This window comes from Antechinus flavipes, chromosome 4, assembly GCF_016432865.1.
Source record: "Antechinus flavipes isolate AdamAnt ecotype Samford, QLD, Australia chromosome 4, AdamAnt_v2, whole genome shotgun sequence".
NCBI classification, from domain to species: domain Eukaryota; kingdom Metazoa; phylum Chordata; class Mammalia; order Dasyuromorphia; family Dasyuridae; genus Antechinus; species Antechinus flavipes.
In genome coordinates, this window is record NC_067401.1 from 179319736 (window position 1) to 179341170 (window position 21435).

Sequence of the window (21435 nt, forward strand, 5' to 3'; positions counted from 1 at the left end):
TTCTGCCTGTATTAGGTACAGTATCTTGTAGTATATGGAAAGCTGACCCTGAAACCAGGAAGATTTTAACGTCAGCCTTGGATATATACTAACTATGACCATGAACAAATCACTTAATCTCTCAAAGCATCTAAAACTATAAATAAAAGAGAAGATACCACCCTATTTAATAAAGTTTCCTAGGTCTAGTCTCTATTCTTATATGTTTCCTAAAATGTCATTATCATTTGAAAGGGAGCTTGTGAACTAATTAGTGAACTAGCCACTAACTTTCTCTGTGACTGGGCAAATAACTATCTTTCTGGATCTCAATTTTTTCATGATCAAATTTACAAAGTTCTTTGTAGTTAATGTGGGTAAAATAAAAGGCATTGGAATCATTCTAAAATCCTTTCTAGTTCTAATATTCCTAAATATCCATTGAAATTCACTTATTTTTTTCTTAAGTGGCCTTATGTTAGAAATGGATTCTAATGATACTGCCTATTTGAATGTAAGCTTCTTAAGAGCAAGTAGGATTTCATTTTTGGCTTCATTTCCCCAATGTCTAGCACATCATAGGCACAAAACAAATGCCTGTTGGTTGACTCATTCTCCATATGGAGATTATTCATTAGATTTCTTCATTAATTCCTTTAATGTTAACCATGTTTCATAGGTGTTTACTTCTTATGGACCAACAGTGATCATGCCTACCTGGTTTTGCTCCCAAAAATGGTTTTCTCAAGTTGGAAAATTTGATGAGAGTGGAAAGGTAAGTCTCTAAAAGAAGAACTGCTTCATTGGATGCTTTTGGTTTAAAAAAAAAAAAAAGTTTTGTACCACAATGAAAATTTTATAAACCTCAGCCTAGTTTTCATTTGATCATCTACTAGATGGTAATGTTATTTCATTTCTTCTGCTACTTTTTCACCTGTTGACCTGTTTAAGCTATGTGTTATCTATGTGTCATAATAGACATATATAGTCATAATAAATATAATGTTGAAAAAGTATGATACTTGGATTTGAAAGACCTGATTACAAGAGCTAGCATTATTAACCATTTATTAATTCTGTAACCCTAGGCAAATCATTTTCATAAGATCATAAATTTAATGCTGGAAGAACTCTCCTGTCATCTAGTCCATGCCCTTCATTTTATACATAGAGAAATTAATACACTGAGAAGATGAAGGAAATTGAAAAATTTTTTCAAAGTGAGGCATTCTGAAGATTTGAGGTCTGCTTAAATGAGATTTAATGATAATTGTAGTGTCCATAAACTATTAACTGGATCCAAAAGGTTGAGGTGCTGTGCACTTTCTCTCTCCATTAAGAGTCACCTTTGCTCTGGACCCTTGGCTATGGTAACCAGTTTTAGGCTTACGGGAGTATGATCACCTAAAATAAGGATCAGTCTTCCCAAACTTTTTGGCTCATTGTGTTCTCACCATGATGCTTCAGGGAAAAATATCCTAAAGCTTAGATTATGGTTCTTGTGAAGGTTCTCTGTTAAGGGACAGATCAATTCTCCGAAAGCCTCTACATCTGTGGATCATAATATCTGAAGGAGTTGCAAGGCATCCTTTGCTGACACAGGGGTTGTGGACTAGGAATGAGATAAATTTGGAGGCAGAGGGAAGAAGAGAGCGATTAGACAATGCAACGGTCTCTCGGTCAGAGAGATCAGAAAACAGCAACTGCCTCTCAGTCTCCTTGAGTCATACTCTCACAAGAGGAGATCCATTCTGGGTTGGATCTCCAGCAGTCACTGTCAAGTGGCTCCTGTGTATTCATTCCAACTGCTCTCCTGTGTATTCCAACAGTTTTCCTTAAAGTGAGAGTATGAATTGGGTATGGGATAGCTATTTATTTCATATGCATAAAAGAAATGCTTAACAGAAATATTGATGGGACACAATAATATAACTGTTTATGTTTTTCCTCAAGGTCAATACTAAAACTGTCCAGGACTATCAAACAGACATTTTGAATATTACTTTATTCTTCATTGTCTAAGAAATTCCCTTCAGACTATTTGTGTTTTTTTGGTAATATAGGCCTGGGATTGTGCTCCTTTGCCTGTAGTAATATCCTTTCCAATAGTAAAACTATCCTTGCTTTTAATCTGCTCAGAATCTCAAGATCCCTAACTTCTTGAACTCACAAAATTAGTTTCAGAATTGGACCTGTAAATTTCAGAATCACCATGCAGTCCTGTTCAGTTAGGAAATCACAAAATGGACGAGGCAGCCAGAGGCCTCAAGTTTCAGGTACAACTTCCCTAACCAAGCTTTTGCTTGGACACCTTGTGTGTAGCAGATGCCTTGTGTCGGGAATGAGAGGAAAAATTTTACTCTTTCCCCACTCCTTATAGGAAACCCATGATGGGAACAATTACTTATCACATATTCTAGACTCAGAAAGAAAGAGAGCACCGGCAACATTTTGTCCTTTTAAAACGATGAGCATATCTTATTCCCTCCTGCTGGGACCTGCAAGGAGAAGTTCCGAGGACTTATATAAGCTTTTAGAATTATATACATATATCAAGTCCTTTTAAGTGCTGAGCCATGTGTAGTCAGTTCTAAGCAAGTGGAGCAGTTCTGCATGTACTATGTCTATTACGTGACAATTACAAATATCGTGTGTGTGTGTGTGTGTGTGTGTGTGTGTGTGTGTAAGTGTGGATAAATATGTGTAAAATGAAGGGTCTTAATTGGGAGAAGAGAGTAGTGCTTGGATAGTTACTGGTAAAATATTGGCTGTGATTTCAGAGGTGCCAGGACCATCAGAAGGCACAAACACATCTGCAGATTCACTAGCAGACTTTCAATAGCTTCACAGCTGAGGTGATAAAGGCTTGCTCTAGATTGGTGACACTGTCAGAAGATACTTTGGCTCACTTATTTGGATAAAAATGTAAATTTCCTGAAGCCTTCTTGCATGTTTTCACCAACTCTTTGAGGTAACTAGCTCATAAAGCTTAAAGAATGAACAAAATTTATTTACAGGTCAATTAAAATAAATAGGCTACTTAGAGTTTATAAATATATTGATCCTCATGAATTAATAAATTCTTTCTAAACGCTTTGATATGCTATGAACTATTTGTAGTGTACGGTGGGTTGGGCTCCTTGTTGCAACCTTCCCCTGTGCTTCTTAGTATTTGCTTCTTATTGAAGCACTTTTCTTACTTGCTCATACCTGCTGTGCTACTCTGATGAGGATAGTATCTGACAATCTCGTAATCTCTTTGATTTCTTCCAATAAAGATCTTATAGTACTCTCCCATTACTTTTCTGCTTTTAGTCTAATCAGTCAACAAGTATTTATTAACCACCTATGTGTTAGGTCTTGTGCCAAGTTCTAGAGATACAAAGAAAAATAGAAATGTTCCTTCTCTCAAGAAGCTTATCTTCAGGTTGGGGAAATAGCATGTACAACAATAAATATATAAATCACTTTTTAGGGGATTCTGCCTTTCTTAATACATTAGAATACCCCACAAACCTTCTCTTATAAGTTATAAGTTCAGCCAATTTTACTTTGAGGATTGAGAAATGAGGCAGAAATTCCTCACTTACCTACCATTGTGCTTCAGACCCATCCTCTCTTTAGTAACTGTGTAGCTTTTGCCCCATCATCCTTCCAATCATTCAGACTCATAAACTCAATATCTTTGTCAGCTTTTTATTCTCACTGATTCCATATGTCCAGTTAGTTACCAAATCTCATCATCCCTACCTCCATGACATTTCTTGAATATATCTTTTTCTCACTTACACAGCCACTACCTTTGCTCAGCCATCACTGTATATTTGTCATTCATATTGTGCTTTCTTGGGTATCTCCCCCAAACCTTCTCCTAGGTCCTTCTCTTTGTCTCTATTCTTTTTTCTTGGTGACCTCATCAGTATCTATGATTACTAATTATCTCTTTGAAAGATAAATCACAGGGGCAGCTAGGTGGTGCAGTGGATAGAGCACAAGCCCTGAAGTCAGGAGGACCTGAGTTCAAATCTAGCCTCAGACACTTAATATTTCCTAGCTGTGTGAATTTGAGCAAGTTACTTAATCCCAATTGCCTCAGCAAAAAAGAAAAAAATATATATATCCTAATATTATCTGTGAGAGGTATATGAAAGATGAATCACAGATCTATATATCCAGCCCCAGTCTCTCCTCTAAATTTTAGTCATCAGCAGCTAGGTTTTGGACATTCCAAATTTGATGTCCCATGGGTACTGCAGAATCAACTTATTCAAAATAAAATTGTTTTTGTTTTTTTGGGTTTTTTACCACAAGCCCACTCCCTATTCCAGTTTATTTCTATCAGGTCCATAACTTTGGCATCATCTTATCTAATTTATCCAGTCAGTTGCTAAATCATGTCATTTGTATTTTTGGTCAGGCAGTATACATTTTTAAAGTTCCTATTATGTGCTAGGTATTGTACTAGAAATGCAAATAATAATAAGCAAAAATAGTCCTTGCCCTAAAGAAGCTTACAATCTAATGGAAGACTGCATGCAAAAGAAAAGAAAAGAAAGCTGAAAAGTCTGAAAGTGTAGAGCACAAAGAATATTTTATCTCCCTACCATAACCAATAGCGGTTTGGGGGAGATAATGAATTCAACTGTTACTGAAGTAAATCAGGTCTTAGTGGGGGGCCAAAAGATGAAAGAGAAAGTTGTGTAAGATGAGGGGAAGTTTGCTAGCTCCATAGCTGGCATTCCATGGTCTGGAAGAGGTTAGAAATTCTGGTATGGAACATTGTGGGATTAGATTTGAAGAGGATAAAAATAATGGAATGGATGTTGAGTTTGGAGTAGAAGGAGGGCATTTATTCTATGGCATAGGAATGAGGAATGAGTGAAGGAGGGGTTAGAAGTATGCTTAATGAGTCTAAGCCAGAGTAACAATGAATTCTATTGATGAAAGCAGGTGATCAGCAATTTCAAATTTGATTTTCTAGGGCTTAGCACAGTCCTCAACTTCCTGACCTGCCATGATTTGTGACCTAGGTGGTGTCTTGTTTCTGGCATGCTCAGTAAGTTGTGTTTTTTCTTACCAGGAGGCTACTGTGCCCTGTTCACTATTTGTTGCAAGTCTGGCATTCTTCTGTATTTTGGGGGCAGGGATAGATTAAGGAGGAAGTGTTCCTTTGTTCTTCATCCTTCAGTTACAAGCAAGACTACTACAAATTTGGGAGCTTATTAAGAAGACAACACATGGTTTGTCTTACCATAAACCAATGACCCAGAGCAGTGCACGTGTAAGTTTTTCTATGCTTTTCTGAAATCAGCTTGCTCATCATTTCTTATAAAACAGTAATATTCCATTATGTTCATATGCTATAATTCAGCCATTCCCCAAATGATGGGCATCCACTCAATTTATAGTTTCTTGCCACTACAAAAAAGGGCTGCCACAAACATTTTTGTCCATGTGGGGTTTTTCCCTTTTATATGATCTCTTTGGGATACAGAGCCAGTAGACACACTACACAGATGAATCAAAGAATCTGCAGTTTTATGCCTCTTTGCATAGTTCCAAATTGCTCTCCAGAATGGTTGGATCATTTCACAACTCTACCAACAATTAATTAGTGACCTTATTTTCCCACATCTCCTCCAGAATTTATCATTATTTTTTCCTGTCATCCTAGCCAATCTGAGAGGTATGAAGTGGTACCTCAGAATTGTTTTAACTTAAATTTCTCTAATCAATAATTATTTAGAGCATTGTTTTCATATGACTAGAAATGGCTTTGATCTCTTCAGCTGAAAATTTTCTGTTCATATCCTTTGACCATTTATCACTTGGGGAATAGCCTGTTTTCTTATAAGTTTGCGTTAATTTTCTATTTTAGAAATGAGGCCTTTATCAGAAACACTGACTATAAATTCCCCCCCTCCCATCAGTTTTGTGCTTCCCTTCTAATCTTGGCTGCATTGATTTTGTTTATTCAAAACCTTTTTAATTTAATGTAATCAAAATTATCCATTTTGCATTTCATAATGTTCTCCAAGTTCTTCTTTGGTCATAAATTCCTTTCTTTTTCACAGATCTGAGAGGTAGACTATCTCTTGTTCTCCTAATTTGCTTATAGTCTTTTTGTCTTTATGTCTAAATCATGAACCCCTTTTGACCTTATCTTGGTGTATAGGGTTCTAAATGTTGGTCAGTGCCTAGTTTCTGCCATATGATTTTCCACTGTACTCAGCAATATTTGTCAAATAATGAGTTTTTATTTCAAAAGCTGGGGCTTTTGAGTTTATCAGATAGTAGATTACTATAGTCATTGACTATTGTCTTGTGAACTCAACCATTCCACTGATTCACTACTCTATTTCTTAGCCAGTATCTAATGGTTTTGATGACTGCTGCTTTATAATATAATTTTAGGTCTGGTACAGTTAGGCCACTTTCCTTTTTACATTTTTTTTTCATTAATTCCCTTCAAATTCTTGCCCCTTTTTTTTTTCCAGATGTATTTTGTTGTTATTCTTTTTCTCTTTAAAGTAACTTGGCAGTTTGATTGGTATGGCACTGAGTAAGTAGATTAATTTAGGTAGAATTGTCATTTTTATTATATTAGCTCAGCCTATCTATGAACATTTGCTGTTTTTTCCAATTGTTTAGATATAACTTTATTTGTATGAAAAGTATATTATAATTATGTTCATATAGTTCCTGACTTTCTCTTGGCATTTAACTCCCAAATATTTTATATTATTTACAATTATTTTAAATAGGATTTCTCTTTCAATCGTTCGCTGCTGGGCTTTGTTGGTAACATATAGAAATGCCAATGATTTATTTTATATCCTGCAACTTTGCTAAAATTAATTGTTTCTAATAGTTTTTAGTTGATTCTCTAAATATACCATCATATCATCTTAAAAGAGTGATAATTTTCTTTCCTTATTACCTGTTCTAATTCCTTCGATTTCTTTTTCTTCCTTTTTGGTAACATTTTTTTATTGGTAACATTCCTTTATTAGTAACATTTCTAATACAGTATAGAATAATAATGATGATAATGGGCAACCTTATTTTACTCCTGATTTTATTGGGAAGACTTCTAGCTTATCCCCATCATATATAATGCTTGATGATGGTTTTAGATAGATTCTACTTATCAATTTAAGGAAATCTCCATTTATTTCTATGTTCTCTAGTATTTTTAATAAAAATAAGTGTTGTATTTTGTCAAATGCTTTTTCTGCATCTATTTACATAATTATATAATTTGTTAGTTTGGTTATTGAGATGGTCAATTATGATGATAGTATTCCTGATATTGAACTAACCTTGCATTCCTAGTATAAATCCCAATTAGTCACAGTGTATTATCCTGGTGATAAGTTGCTAAAATCTCTTTGCTAATATTTTATTCGTCAGTATTCATTAGGGAAATTGGTCTTTAATTTTCTTTCCCTGTTTTGGCCCTTCCTAGTTTAGGTATCAGCACCATATCCGTGTCATCAAAGGAATTTGGTAGGATTCTTTCTTTCCCTATTTTTCTAAATAGTTTATATAGTATTGTAATTAATTATACTTTAAATGTTTGGTGGAATTCACTTGTAAATCCATTTAGCCCTGGAGATTTTTTCTTAAGTAGTCCATTAATAGCTTGTTTGGGTTTTTTTTTCTCAAATGGGACAATGTATTTTATTTCCTCCTCTGTTAATCTGGACAATTGATATTTTTGTAAGTATTTATGCATTTCACTTATATTGTCAAATTTATTGGCATACAATTGGGCAAAATACTTCCTAATTTTTGCTTTAATTTCCTATTCATTGGTGGTTAGTTCACCCTTTTTATTTTTGAGACTAGCAATTTGATTTTCTTCTTTTCTTTTTCTAATCAAATTAATCAGAGGTTTATCTTTTGTTGGTGGTGTTATTGTTGTTGTTTTTTCACAAAACCAACTCTTAGTTTTGTTTAATAAATTCAATAGTTTTCTTATTTTCAGTTTTATTTATTTCTCCTTTGATTTTCAGTATTTCTAATTTGGTATTTAATTGAAGGTTTTTAAATTATTCTTTTTCTACTTTTTAAGTTGCATGCCCAATTCATTGATCTTCTCTGTCATATAGAGATATAAAATTTCCCTAAGAACTGCTTTGGCTGCATACCATAAGTTTAGGTATGTTGCCTAATTATTGTCATTCTCTTGGATGAAATTATAGATTTTATAAAAATTATAGAATATCACTCATTCTTTAGGATTAGATTATTTTGTTTCCAATTAATTTTTGGTTTATTTTTCCATGGCCCTTGTTGCATGTAATTTTTATTGCACCATGATCTGAAAAGGAGGCATTTCCTGTTTCTGCCTTTCTGCATTTGATTGTGAGGTTTTTGTGCCTTAATGCAGTTTTTGTGTGGATGCCACGTGCCACATACCACGGGTATATTTCTTTCTACTTCCATTTAATTTTTTCTAACAATCTATCATATCTAACTTTTCTAAAATTTTGTTCACCTCCTTAACTTCTTGTTTATTTTATGTTTAGATTTATTGAATTCTAATAGAAAGAGGTAGAGATCCCCCACTAGTATAGTTTTGTTGTCTGTTTCTTCTTCCAACTCACTTAACTTCTCCTCTAAGAATTTGGGTGCTCTATCACTTAGTGTATATGTGTTTAATATTAATATTACACTTCATTATCTATAGTATCCTTTAGCAATATGTAGTCTTTTCCTTATCTCTTTTAATTAGATCTATTTTTGCTTTAGCTTGATCCAAGATTAGGATTACTACTTCTGCTTTTTTTTTTTACTTCAGCTGAAACAGAATTGATTCTGCTCCAGCTTTTTATCTTTTTTCTGTAGGTATCTCTCTGTTTCAAATGTGTTTCTTTTCTTTTCTTTTTCTTTTCTCTTCTCTTCTTTTCTTTCTTTCTTTTTTTTTTTTTTTTTGAGAACATTGTCATGTGCCCAACTGAACATGAGGAAGGATTCAAAATATATAACAACAAATTACCAGTTCAAGAAAGCTTATATATTAGTAGATGAAATTGTATTGATAAGTATTCTTCTTTACTTCCTTGTAAATTGTTATCTTGTTCTTTACTATGTACCTTTTTTTGCTTTATTATTTTTCTCCTTTTTCATCCCTTCTTCACTACCCTCAAGTAGGTTATAGTTAAGAAAGGATATATTTATGTATGTGTGTATGTACACATACACACACACACACACACACACACACACACACACCCTTTTCCTAGCCTTGCTGACCCTTTGCTTTAATTCTGTTCCTAACTTGCCTTGCTATTACTTATCCTTCCCCTAGCCATAGATCTCTCCCTTGTCTTCTTCCCTCACTCTTTGCTTCTTACTCTGCTCATCCCTCCCTTCTTATTTCATTAGAGATTTTAGAGGGTCCTATACCCTTCATAGTATATATGTCTATTTGACCCATTTCCAATGTGAGTAGGTTTTCAGAACTACTAGCCCTCCTCCCCCCACCTCTAATACCTCTGTGTCTGTCTATTCTTCCTCTGCACCTCATTTATATAACACAATTGCTATTTTTACCTTAACTTTGCCTCAGTCTTTTTTTTGGAGCTGTCCTATTGTTGATGTCAATCTTAAACATATAGTATACATTTCCCATGTTTAAAAATAAATAAATAAATAAACAGTTGTCCATGTTGACCTTGAATTGAGCTTTGATATTTGATATGTTAAATTTCTATTAAGTTCTGGTTTGGTTGATCGAAAATCCTGAAAATCCACAATTTCATTGAATGTACATTTTTTCTCATCCAATGTTATATATAATTCTGCTGGACATGATATTTTTGGCTACAGTTTGGCCTAGTTCTTTTGATTGATAAATGTGTTTCCAAGACCTGCAGTCTTTTATTGTGGCTGCTGATAAATCCTGTACAATTCTAATTGTAGTTGAAGTATATTTGAATTGCTTTTCTTCTTGTTTCTTTTTTATTGCAAAATTTTCTCTTTGAAAAGAGGGTTTTAAATTTTTATAATAATGTTCCTATGTATTTTTCACAAAGAATTTTTTTGATGGTAATCATTGGAATTTTTCTGTTTCTACTTTCCCTTCCTGTTCTATCATTCCAGGACAATTTTCTTGTATTATTGTGTCAACTTCCTTTTTTTAGTCACAATTATTCTTATATTTTCTCTTCCTTCTCTTCTCCAGATCTGTAGTTTTTCTTATAAGAGGTTTCACATTCTATCCTTTTTTTAATTCTTTATAATCTGTTTTGTTATTTCTTGGTCTCTCATAGCTTTACTGGCTTCCTTTGCACAATTCTAATGATCAAAAAGTTATTTTTATCTATAAGACTCTGTATCTCTGAAATGGACAGGAGATAGACAGCTCAGATCAGATTATTTAATTTAAAGCATCATTTATTGTCTGGCCAGCAACTGATTCACTAGACAAGTTAGTAGAGATCAGCCCTGAGCCTTTAGCGAGGTGCACTTTTAAGCCCGTTTGCTACTTTCTGGTACAGCCTTGCAGTTACAAATTTTGGGAATCACTAACAGTTTCTTGTTTACAATGGGGAAATGTCTGGATGTGATGAGCACACAACAGAACTTGTCGACATGTTTTGCAATGTTGTCCTGACTTTGTTAGGCACACACTTCTCGGAAAGTCTAGGGCTTCAATCGCTTCTCGGGAGTCTGGGGTCTCATGAACTGGGGGATGGGGCCCAGTCTTTTGTCTATTTCATCTCCTTTTTTAGTTAACTTTTTAAAAAAAATCTTGTTTTTCTTAGATGTTTCTTCTTTTTATTTATTTATTTTTTAGTTTTTCCTCAGTGCCTCTCATTTGATTTTTAAGTTCTTTTTTGAATTCTTCTATAAATTCTCTCTGAGCAGGTAGCCATTTCATTTTAATCTTTGGGGTAGAAGCATTTTTTATTTCAGTGTCCTCTGAAGATGAACTTCAGTGTTCCCTGTACCTATAGTAAGTTTCTTTCTTTTTTTGCCTGTCCATTATTTTTAAAATAAGAGGTATTAGTGTAAGCTACTCTAATCCTGGGATAGGTGGGGGAAGGGTATCTCTGGCTTTACTTCAGCTCTCCTCTCTTGATTAGGAACTCTAAACTAACAGCTCCCTCTGCCATTGTTGGCAGCCAGCAGCATCCCTACCTTCTACATTTTTCAGTTGTGCTTCTTCCCCAGGGCTGAATCTCCCCAGAACAGCTGGGCCTGGCCTTCCTAATTAGCTGAGATTCCCTCAGTCTTCATAGACTCAGACCTGATTCCACAAATTGTCCAGGAGGTGAAAGTCTCTGTGGTTCCTGCTGAGGCTCCAGCTATAACCAGCTAGCCCTAGGGTTTGGAGCTAGCTGGGAGTTTTTTGCACTTCATACCATTGTATGTGGAGGACCCTTGTTCTGCCCTAGTCTTATTGATTTTTCTCCCATCTATGCTTTGAGGTACAAATTTGTTCTATTTGTAGGGGAAATTGGGAGAACTTGAAATTTACCAACCTACTCGGCCATCTTCCCAGAATCCTCCCCTCAAAAGTGTTTCTTATAAAACAACTTATTGAAGAAATTTGGCTTTAATCCACTCTATCTGCTTCTGTTTTATGGGAAATTCATCCCATTCACATTACAGTTAAACTTACTAATTGTATTTTCCACCATCCTATCTGTCTCAAGTTACATTTTTCTCTCCTTTCCCTTCTCAACAGTGTTTTGCTTCTGTCCACCACCTTCTTTGATCTGGTCTTCCTTTTTTTTAAAGCTCCCCATCCTTTCTTATTCCTTTTCTCTTCTACTTCTGCCCTCCCTTCTATTAGCCTCCTTCTTTCTACTCTTTTTTATAGATTGAACCACATTTCTATGGCAAACTAAGTATGTATATTATTCCTTCTTTGAGCCAAATCTGATGAAACTAAGGTTCAAACAATGCTCATCCTCCTCCCTTTCTCCCCTCAAATGTAATAGGTCTTTTATGCCTCTTCATGTGATACGATTTACCCCATTTTATCTCCCCTTTTCTCTTCTCCTAGTACAATACCTTTTCTATCTCTAATTTCTTTTTTATATCCTTGCATTAAAGTCAGCTTATACCTATACCTTCTAAGTATTCCCCTTTTGCCTGCCCTCACAAAGATATAGTTCTCAAAAGTTACACATATCATTTTCCCATATAGGGATATAAATGTTTTAATCTTTAAAAACCATAATTTTTTTCCCCTATCATTGACCTTTTTAATACTTTTTTTGAGTCTTATATTTGGAGATCAAATTTTCTGTTCAACTCTGGTTATCAGAAATCATTGAAAATGTTTTAATGAATGTCCAACTTTTCCCCTGAAAGATAATGCTTAATTTTGCTGGATAGTTGATTGTTGGTTGTAGCCCAAACTCCTTTGTCCTCAAGAATATGATATTTCAGGGCCTCCAATCCTTTAATGTGAAAGCTGCTAGGTTCTGGGTAATCCTGATTGTGGGTCCTTGATCTTTGAATTGTTTCTGATTGCTTGCAGTCAGTAATTTCTCCTTGATATGATAATTCTTGAATTTAGTTATAATATTATTTGGCATTTTCATTTTGGAGTATCTTTCAGGTGATCAGTGGATTCTTTCAATGACTATTTTACCCTCTGGTTCTAGAATATCAGGACAGTTTTCCTTGATGATTTATTGAAAGATGTTGTCCAGATTCTTTTAAAAAGAAGGATTCTTGATGTCTCATTAAGTTATTCACCTTCATTTATCCAATTCTAATTTTTAGGGAATTATTTTGTTTAGTTTTTTTACCTCCTTTCCCATTTGTCCAATTGTACTTTTAAAAGGAGTTTAAAAAATAAAAATAGAATTCCTAATTCTATTTTTTAAGGACTTGTTTTCTTTTTCCATTTTACCAAACATATTTACTTATTTATCTATTTGTTTATTTTTATTATAGCTTTTTATTGACAAAACATATGCATGGGTAATTTTTCAACATTGACCTTTGCAAAAACTTCTGTTCCAACTTTTCCCCTCCTTCTCTCCACCCCCTCCCCTAAATGACAGGTAGTCCCATACATGTTAAATATGTTAAAGTATATGTTAAATACAATATATGTATACATATTTATGCAGTTATCTTGCTTCACAAGAAAAATCAGATTTAGAAAGAAAGTAAAAATAACCTAGGAAGAAAAACAAAACAAATTTATTTTTTAAGGAGTTGTTTTCTTCAATTTCTGTGCTTCCTTTTCTAAACTGTTGGCTTCCCCCCCCAAAAAAAAAACCAAAAAACAAAAAAAACAAACTTTTATAATTCTCCTGCATAGCTCTCATCTCTCTTCCTCAACTTTCTTCTTTCTTTCTTTTAAGATCTTTTTTGAATCTTCCAAGAGAATCTTTTGAACTAGAATCCAGTTTATATCCCTTCCAGTTTATATTCCTTTTTTGAGGTTTTAACTGAAGGCATTTTGCTTTTGCTAGTTTCTTCTGCATTTGTGTTCTGATTTTGTCAGAGTCAGAGCTGTTTTTGTCTTTTTTCCCTTTACTTTTAAAAGTTGATTTTGCCTTTAGGGCACAGAGGAAATTGTCCCAAGTTTCTTTTGCAGGGGGACAGGGGCTTCTCACTGACAGCACTGGGACCCTTGTTGTTGCAGGCTTTCTCACTGAGCTTTGTGGGCCTTACCAAGTCCTGCCTGTTATGCTGTGGTTCAGGGGCTCACAATTTGCTTTCTGTAATTATGTTGGTCTCACAGTTGGTCTGCTGATCAGTTGGCCTTCTGAACCAAGACAGTAGCCAGTGCTGCTGTATTTTTGGCTAAGAGCCTTCCTCTAGATGCTGGGTTTCCCTGCACTTGCTTGCATTGGGCCCTGTTGTGATGTTCTTGGTTCGTTTTCTGGAGGTCTCTGGGCAGCTTTCCTTTCAGTTCAGTAACCATCACAAAAGTAGCCAGGGGTTAAAGTCCAAATCCTTATTATCTCTTTCAAAGTCTTGACTCCTTTCCTGAGGCCCAGTTAGCTTTCTTAAAGGCCTTGCGGAGTCTTGGTTTCAGTGGAAAAAATGCAGGATAGTCACACTATAGTCACACCATGGTGGTGTGAGATGAAGTGAGTCTGAATCCAAGGGTTTGTGCTTCAGCCTCCAGTCACCACTATAGGTAGACAATGGAATGAATGTATCTGCCTCCTTTGGCTGAGTTGTCTCAGCTTATATGCTCTATATTGAGTATAAATCAATCATTATATCACTAGGAAACCATTATTTGTTGTAAGATTAAATCAATCATACCGAACTTAGAGAACTATTAATCACCACGCTAAACTAGATAACCATTGTCTCAATTCCATTGACTTAACATCTTGTAAGAATCCTTGTTTCAGAGTTCTGGCCCATAACATCCTGTACCCCAGCTGTGCAATTCAGACAGATCTTTCCTGAAAATCTTTCACTATATCTTAAGCTAGAAAATTATTACACTTCAAATATTTGTGGATTCTGTCACTCCTAAATCCTTTCAGAGGCTCAATCTTGATTCTGCGGAAAGCTGGAGAGAACACAGATAGTGTTCTGTGTACTCTCCACCATTTTGGGTCCTCTTCTTGGAACATTTTTTAAAACAACTGTAAGCATTTGTTATTAAAATACCTGGAACAGTCAAATAGTACAAATTTCTCCACTCTAGATTTTAAATGGAAATATTTAAAATTGTAAGTGACTTTTTTTTTCTTTTACAGGGTGTGCCTGAGGATTTGTTATTCTTTTATCATCATCTCCGAAAGGGTGGTGGAGTCTTTCTAGTTGAACAGTGCCTTCTCCTTTATAGATACCACCCATATGCAGCAACACACTCAGTCCTAGAGTAAGTAAATTATCTAATTTGATTAGATCAAATCAAAAACAGATTTAGGGACCTAAATATATTTAACAATTCTTTTGGAGATGTGGCCATTGGCCTAGCTTTAAATATAGTACACAAATTCAATACCCAGAAATACTTTGCCTCATAGCTACAAATTATTCTATTTGAAATGTTATTTTCTGGTCCCTTTCTCCTTATTTTCAAATTGCAAATTTCTTACATAAAATATGTAAATCCATTGTATTTTGACAGGTATTCATTATTCATACCTTTTCTGACTTCCATTCAATGCCTTCTGAAGTTTGAAAATCACCGATGTTTCTGAGATCTCTTTATACTCTAATTGCTATGCTTCTATAATACTTTGATTCCCAATATGATATTCTTTCCATCCAGTCTAATTATGTCTTCAGACTATTGACAGATGCCATTTTTATCATGGGGTAGTGGAAGGAGCTTGGAATAAGATTTAGCTTCTGTCCTTGATTTCATACTATCATCTTGAGTAAATCCTTTCAGCGTACTAGCTTTTTTAAAATCTGAAAAATTAGGTCTCTTCCATTAGATTTTAGAATCTATTTATTTTCCTATATTCAATCAAATACCAGGACTCTTCTTTTTCATTCTTGCCACCAGCATGATTTATCATATATTCATAATTTAGTATAATTTATTTAAAACTGGAAAAACATGGGAAATTGTCTAGTTCAAATTCCCTTATCTCCTGTTATACAAATGAAGAAATTAGACTCCATAAAAATTAAATAGTTTGGACCAAGTATGGCATAGCTAGAGAACAAATCCTGTCTTCCTTGTGACGATCTCCAAATTAATTTTTTTGCCTCCAGTTTTTTCTCTTGTGATCTCTAATATCCTATCACTAGTTTTCTTTCTAAAACACTACTTTCATCATGTGATTGACAACACTGCTCAGACATTTTTAGTACTTCTTACTGCACAAAAAACTAAGCCCTTACTTGTCATTTAAGGGAGACAATATACAAATAACTATGTATAACTAAGCTATATACAGGATAAATTTGAAATCAATAGAGAGAATATATTATATTAAAGGGGATTAAAACAGGCTTTCTGGAAATTTTAGTTGAAACTTGAAAGAAGCCAGAGAAACTAGGGCAGGGGGAAGGAAAAGGAAGGGGGGATCATTCAAGGCTTGGAAGACATCTAGTGAATATATCCAAGGTAACTGTTGTCACTGGATTGAATAATAAGTGGGAGTGAAGATATAAGATGTAAGAAGACTAGAAACATTGGGAGGGCAGGTTATAAAGGCCTTTGATGACCAAAAAAAGGATTTTATAATTTATATTGGGTATGATATGAAGCCACTGTAGTTTATTGAATATAAGGGGGTGGTAACATGGCAGACTTTCACTTTTAGAAGATTATTTTGTTAGATGAGTGAAAGAGTGGAGTGGGGAAAGACTTGTAGGAGGTAGACCAAACAAAAGATTCTTGTGATGGTGTAGGTATGAGGTGATGATGGGTGTTTATGAGAGATGCTACAAAAGTGAAATCAATAGGACATAGTGATAGATGGGGGAAGGGGGCAAGAGAATAAGAACTTAAGGATGACACCTAAGGTAGCTTAAAATAGCAGTTTGGAAGAAGGGAAGGTATAAGTGGAAAGGAATATTTAGTTTTGGACATATGTATCTGAAGATGTCTATATGACATTCAGTTTTAGATGTTTCATAGGCAGTTGGAGATGGGAGTTTCCAAACTCACAAAAGTGGAGAAGTTAGGACTAAATAGATTTGAGAATCATCAGAAGATAGAGAAGATAATTAAATCTTTGAGATTGGATGAGATCACGAAGTAAACTAATACATGTAGAAAAAAAAAAAGAAGTCCCAGAACAGAATCCCTTTGATATCTCCACAGTTTTTGGTCACCATCTAGATAAAGATCAAATATAAGAGACTAATGAGTGGAATCAGGACTAGAGTATGTAAGGCTGCAGAAAGGTAAGAAGGATGAAGATGGAGAAAAGAGTCTTAGATTTGGCAATTAGTAATCATGGAGAAAGGAGTTTCTATTGAATATAATGAGGTTGGAAGTCAAACTGAACAGAGGAAAGGAAGTTGAATCAGACAACCAAGCACTTAAGGCTAATTACCTATTGGACAATAACTCTATTAGCATATGCTTGAAAAAATGGCCCTTCTCACTGTTCCATGCTGGCTCAATCTTTTGGTGTATACAGATAATCGTAGGAGGGATTGGAGAGTGAAGTGAGATGAGCCAGACTCACTTGGTTGCAGGATGAAGAGGAGAAAAGTATGGAGATTCTGAACTCTAGATCCTTGGTAAAACTGCAGGCAGTTTTGTCCATCTCCTTCATTCCTCCCCTTAAAGACCAAGGACTTTGCTTATCCTGACTCCAGTTGACCCTGAGGCCTCCAGGGAGCTAGCCCAGACTTCACATTTTGGCGCGCAATGTGTGAACCAAGGACCCTAATTTCACTGAAGAAGTCCCCGGTGACCAAGAAATAGGTTGAGTATTTTAATAGACAAACAAGGAACTTACTTTCTTAAGGGGTAAACAAGTAACCTTTTCTAACAGAAATGGGGCAGATATTAGGAAAAGATTCTCTTCCCACCCCCAACTACACCCCCACCCCCGCTCTGAGGGAGCTCTATAGAAAGCATACTTAGGTTGATCAAGAGACAAGGTTTGTTTGTAACTTGGGAGCAGATCGGGGACTCTTGGATACATTAGCATGAATGTCTCCTTGCTTCTTCAAGGAAGAAGATATAGAGGCAGATAACTGGAAACTAGGAGATCAACTATGTGAATACTACAATGATAAAGGTCCTGATTCAATTTCTAAGGAAACATTCTATATATACAACATAATACAATTGACCTTAAAGAATCCTGCAAGTTATAGAAAAAAGAAAAGTTTTAAGAACAGCCAGATGAGGAAGTGTGAGGAAAGAGAGGAAGACAAAGGACAGATTAATGGCAATATCACCAGAGGGCATGAGGAGTTAAGTGAACTTGAAGGTTGTGGTGATTCTCACTGTCACAGCCCAGCTTCAACTCCACCTACACAAGAGCAGGTCCTTGACATGCCTCAATCAACTTCACCTTTTGGGATGGAGGAAGGAGGAATAGTGGGAGGGGCAGTGATATCACTAGCACCTCCCCCCCCCCCCCAGCAATCACCCCCTCTTATGACTAGATTGCAAAAGACACTACTTAAAGCCACAGAGGAAGGGCAGAATACAGCTGATTTGAGGATAGAAATGTATCCTGTGATTCAACAGTTTAACTCTTCAGGTCAAGAAAGTAGAAGATATACTCCTTTTGAGCTAAAAATCCTCAAAGACCTGAAAAAGGCTTGCACTCTTTATGGGGCTACATCATCTTATGTTAAGATGTTATTACAGAATTTGGCTTATGAAGTCTTAACCCCTAGTGACTGGAAATCTATAGCAAAGACATGCTTAGAACCTGGACAAAACTTGTTGTGACTTTCTGAATATGGTGAACTCTGTAGGATACAAGCCCAACAAAATAGGCAAACTGGAGTTAATACTCCAATTACCTATGACCACCTAACAAGTGTAGGTTCTTATGCAGACATTTCAGTACAGATTAATTACCCCATAGCAGCCTATGAGCAAATTGCTTCTGCTGCTATCAAAGCTTAGGGTTTTATCCCAGGTAAACAGGACAAAGGAGAGGCCTTCACAAAAATAGCACAAGGGCCAAATGAAGCCTTTGCTGATTTTGTGGGACTTCTTCAGACAGCTGTCATATGAATTATTGGTGAAAATGCAGCAACAGAAATTATGATAAGGCAACTTGCTAAAGAAAATGCTAATGAGGTTTGTAGAAGAATTATACTAGGACTACACAAGGATACTACTTTAGAGATCATAAGACACTGTGCCACAGTGGCCACAAATACCTTTTATAGACAGACTGTGATGCAGACTTCCCAAGATCCTAACATGGGAACAGAGAGTCCCTTTTGGCAAGGGACAGAGTGAGAAAACAAGATGGGAGAACAAGATCCAAAACCCCATGTCCAAAATGCAATAGAGGCTTCCATTGAGCATCAGAATGTAGACTGATTCAGGGAAACAGGATGAGGGGCCCAGTCCCAGGGCCCAAGGCAAAAAATACTTGGGGCATGATGGCAGCCAATGCTACACCCAGAGAGGCTTTAGAAGTTCAATACCCAAACATGACCAATCAGCCAGGAAGCAATCTGATGGGATAAAGGGATTACAATTGGGGAGAATAGAGTTGTATGCAGCTGGCACAACTGAGATACCCCCTGGAGAGGTGAAATCTGTTCCTCTCCAGCCTATGGATCTCTTACCTCCAGGCACAGCAAGTTTGATCATTTCACTTCCTGGGAGTACTTACAAAACAGTCTTTATCCATACACTGATGTGGGAAACTGGGGAATGTGTAGATAATATCCCAGTCACAAACAATAAACTGGGAAAACATTTTTACAATCAAAGTTTCTGATAAAGGCCTCATTTCCAAAACATATTGAGAATTGACTCTAATTTATAAATCAAACCATTCTCCAATTGATAAATGGTCAAAGGATATGAACAGACAATTCTCAGACGAAGAAATTGAAACTATTTATAGATATATAAAAATATGCTCCAAATCATTATTAATCAGAGAAATGCAAATTAAGACAACTCTGAGATACCACTACACACCTGTCAGATTGGCTAGAGTGACAGGGAAAGATAATGTGGAATGTTGGAGGGGATGTGGGAAAACAGGGACACTGATACATTGTTGGTGGAATTGTGAACACATCCAGCCATTCTGGAGAGCAATTTGGAACTATGCTCAAAAAGTTATCAAACTGTGCATACCCTTTGATCCAGCAGTGTTACTACTGGGCTTATACCCCAAGAGATACTAAAGAAGGGAAAGGGACCTGTATGTGCCAAAATGTTTGCGGCAGCCCTGTTTGTAGTGGCTAGACGCTGGAAAATGAATGGATGCCCATCAATTGGAGAATGATTGAGTAAATTGTGGTATATGAGCATTATGGAATATTATTGTTCTGAAAGGAATGACCAGCACGATGAATACAGAGAGGACTGGCGAGACTTACATGAACTGATGCTAAGTGAAATGAGCAGAACCAGGAGATCATTATATACCTCAACAATGATACTGTTTGAGGATGTATTCTGATGGAAGTGTATCTCTTCGATAAAGAGAGCTAATTCAGTTTCAATTGATCAAAGATGGGCAGAAGCAGCTACACCCAAAGAAAGAACACTGGGAGATGAATATAAACTGCTTGCATTTTTGTTTTTCTTCCCGGATTATTTATACCTTCTGAATTCAATTCTCCCCGTGCAACAAGAAAACTGTTCGGTTCTGCACACATATATTGTATCCAGGATATACTGTAACCTATTCAACATGTAAAGGACTGCTTGCCATCTGGGGGAGGGGGTGGAGGGAGGGAGGGGAAAAATCAGAACAGAAGTGAATGCAAGGGATAATGCTGTAAAAAATTTCCCTGGCATGAGTTCTATCAATAAAAAGTTATTAAAAAAAAAAAAAAAAGATAATATCCCAGTCACTAATACAGATAGACAATGTGTGACTTATCAACTAGGAGTAGTAGTAGCATCAGGTTTACTGATACAGTCTCCTAATAAGCTGGTGATACTTGCCCAGATTCTGACTCCAAGCAACAAAATCCAGGAATATTCTGGACAGCAGCTGTGACAGCGGACTGTCCTATGCTTACTATCTATATAAATGGCACATCATTAGAAGGATTGGTAGACACAGGTGCAGATCGTACAGTCATTAGAGGTGCCAACTGGCCCAGTCACTGGCCAAAGATTAAGGCAGACACTTATATGTCTGGTTAGGAGGATCAATAGCAGCTGAACTTAGTGCTACCCTTATGAGATGGACTTTTGAAGGTGAAACAGTTTTTACTCCTTTTATAGTTGAAAAAATCCCCATCAATCTGTGGGGAAGAGACATTTTACAACAATTAGGATTACAAATGAGTTTTGTTTTTTTTGGCAGGGCTGCTGTTGAAGGCCTGCCCACACTTCCACCTGTTCCTATCCAATGGAAAACTGATACACCAGGTAGATAGAACAGTGGCCCTTAGCTAGCGATAAAATTCAGGCCCTATTAGATATAGTACAGGAGCAACTTGACCAAGGACACTTACAATCTTCTCTAAGTCCTTGGAATTCCCCTGTATTTGCTGTAAGAAAGAAATCTGGAAAATGGAGGATGTTGATTGATTTAAGAAAAATAAATGAACAGATGGAAACTAAGGGAACTCTTCAGCCTGGACTTCCGTCTCCTACTCAATTGCCTAGAGAATGGCCTCTATGGGATATAGACATTAAGGATTGTTTCTATTCTATCCCTCTAGATAAGAAAGATATGAAAAGATTTGCCTTTTCAGTGCCCAGTATTAACTTAGCTGAGCCTTATAAAAGATATGAATGGACAATTTTGCCAAAGGGAGTGAAAACCAGCCCTACTATGTGTCAAATGTATGTTGCTGCTGCTCTTACTCCAGTAAGAAAAGCATTTCCAAAAGTAATTTTATATTACATTACATGGATGATAT

The 21435-nt window shown here is 35.9% G+C and overlaps 1 protein-coding gene across 3 annotated transcripts in view; it reads left to right on the forward strand.

Annotated features, from left to right (window-relative positions):
• The window catches only part of B3GNTL1 (UDP-GlcNAc:betaGal beta-1,3-N-acetylglucosaminyltransferase like 1), a 91530-nt gene that overhangs the window by 44410 nt on the left and 25685 nt on the right, over nt 1-21435 (forward strand). For all 3 annotated transcript variants that reach the window (XM_051995627.1, XM_051995629.1, XM_051995630.1), the window contains 2 exons: nt 659-754; nt 14682-14806. In XM_051995627.1, coding sequence (XP_051851587.1) covers nt 659-754; nt 14682-14806 — 221 coding nt within the window. The remainder of the gene's footprint in view (nt 1-658; nt 755-14681; nt 14807-21435) is intronic.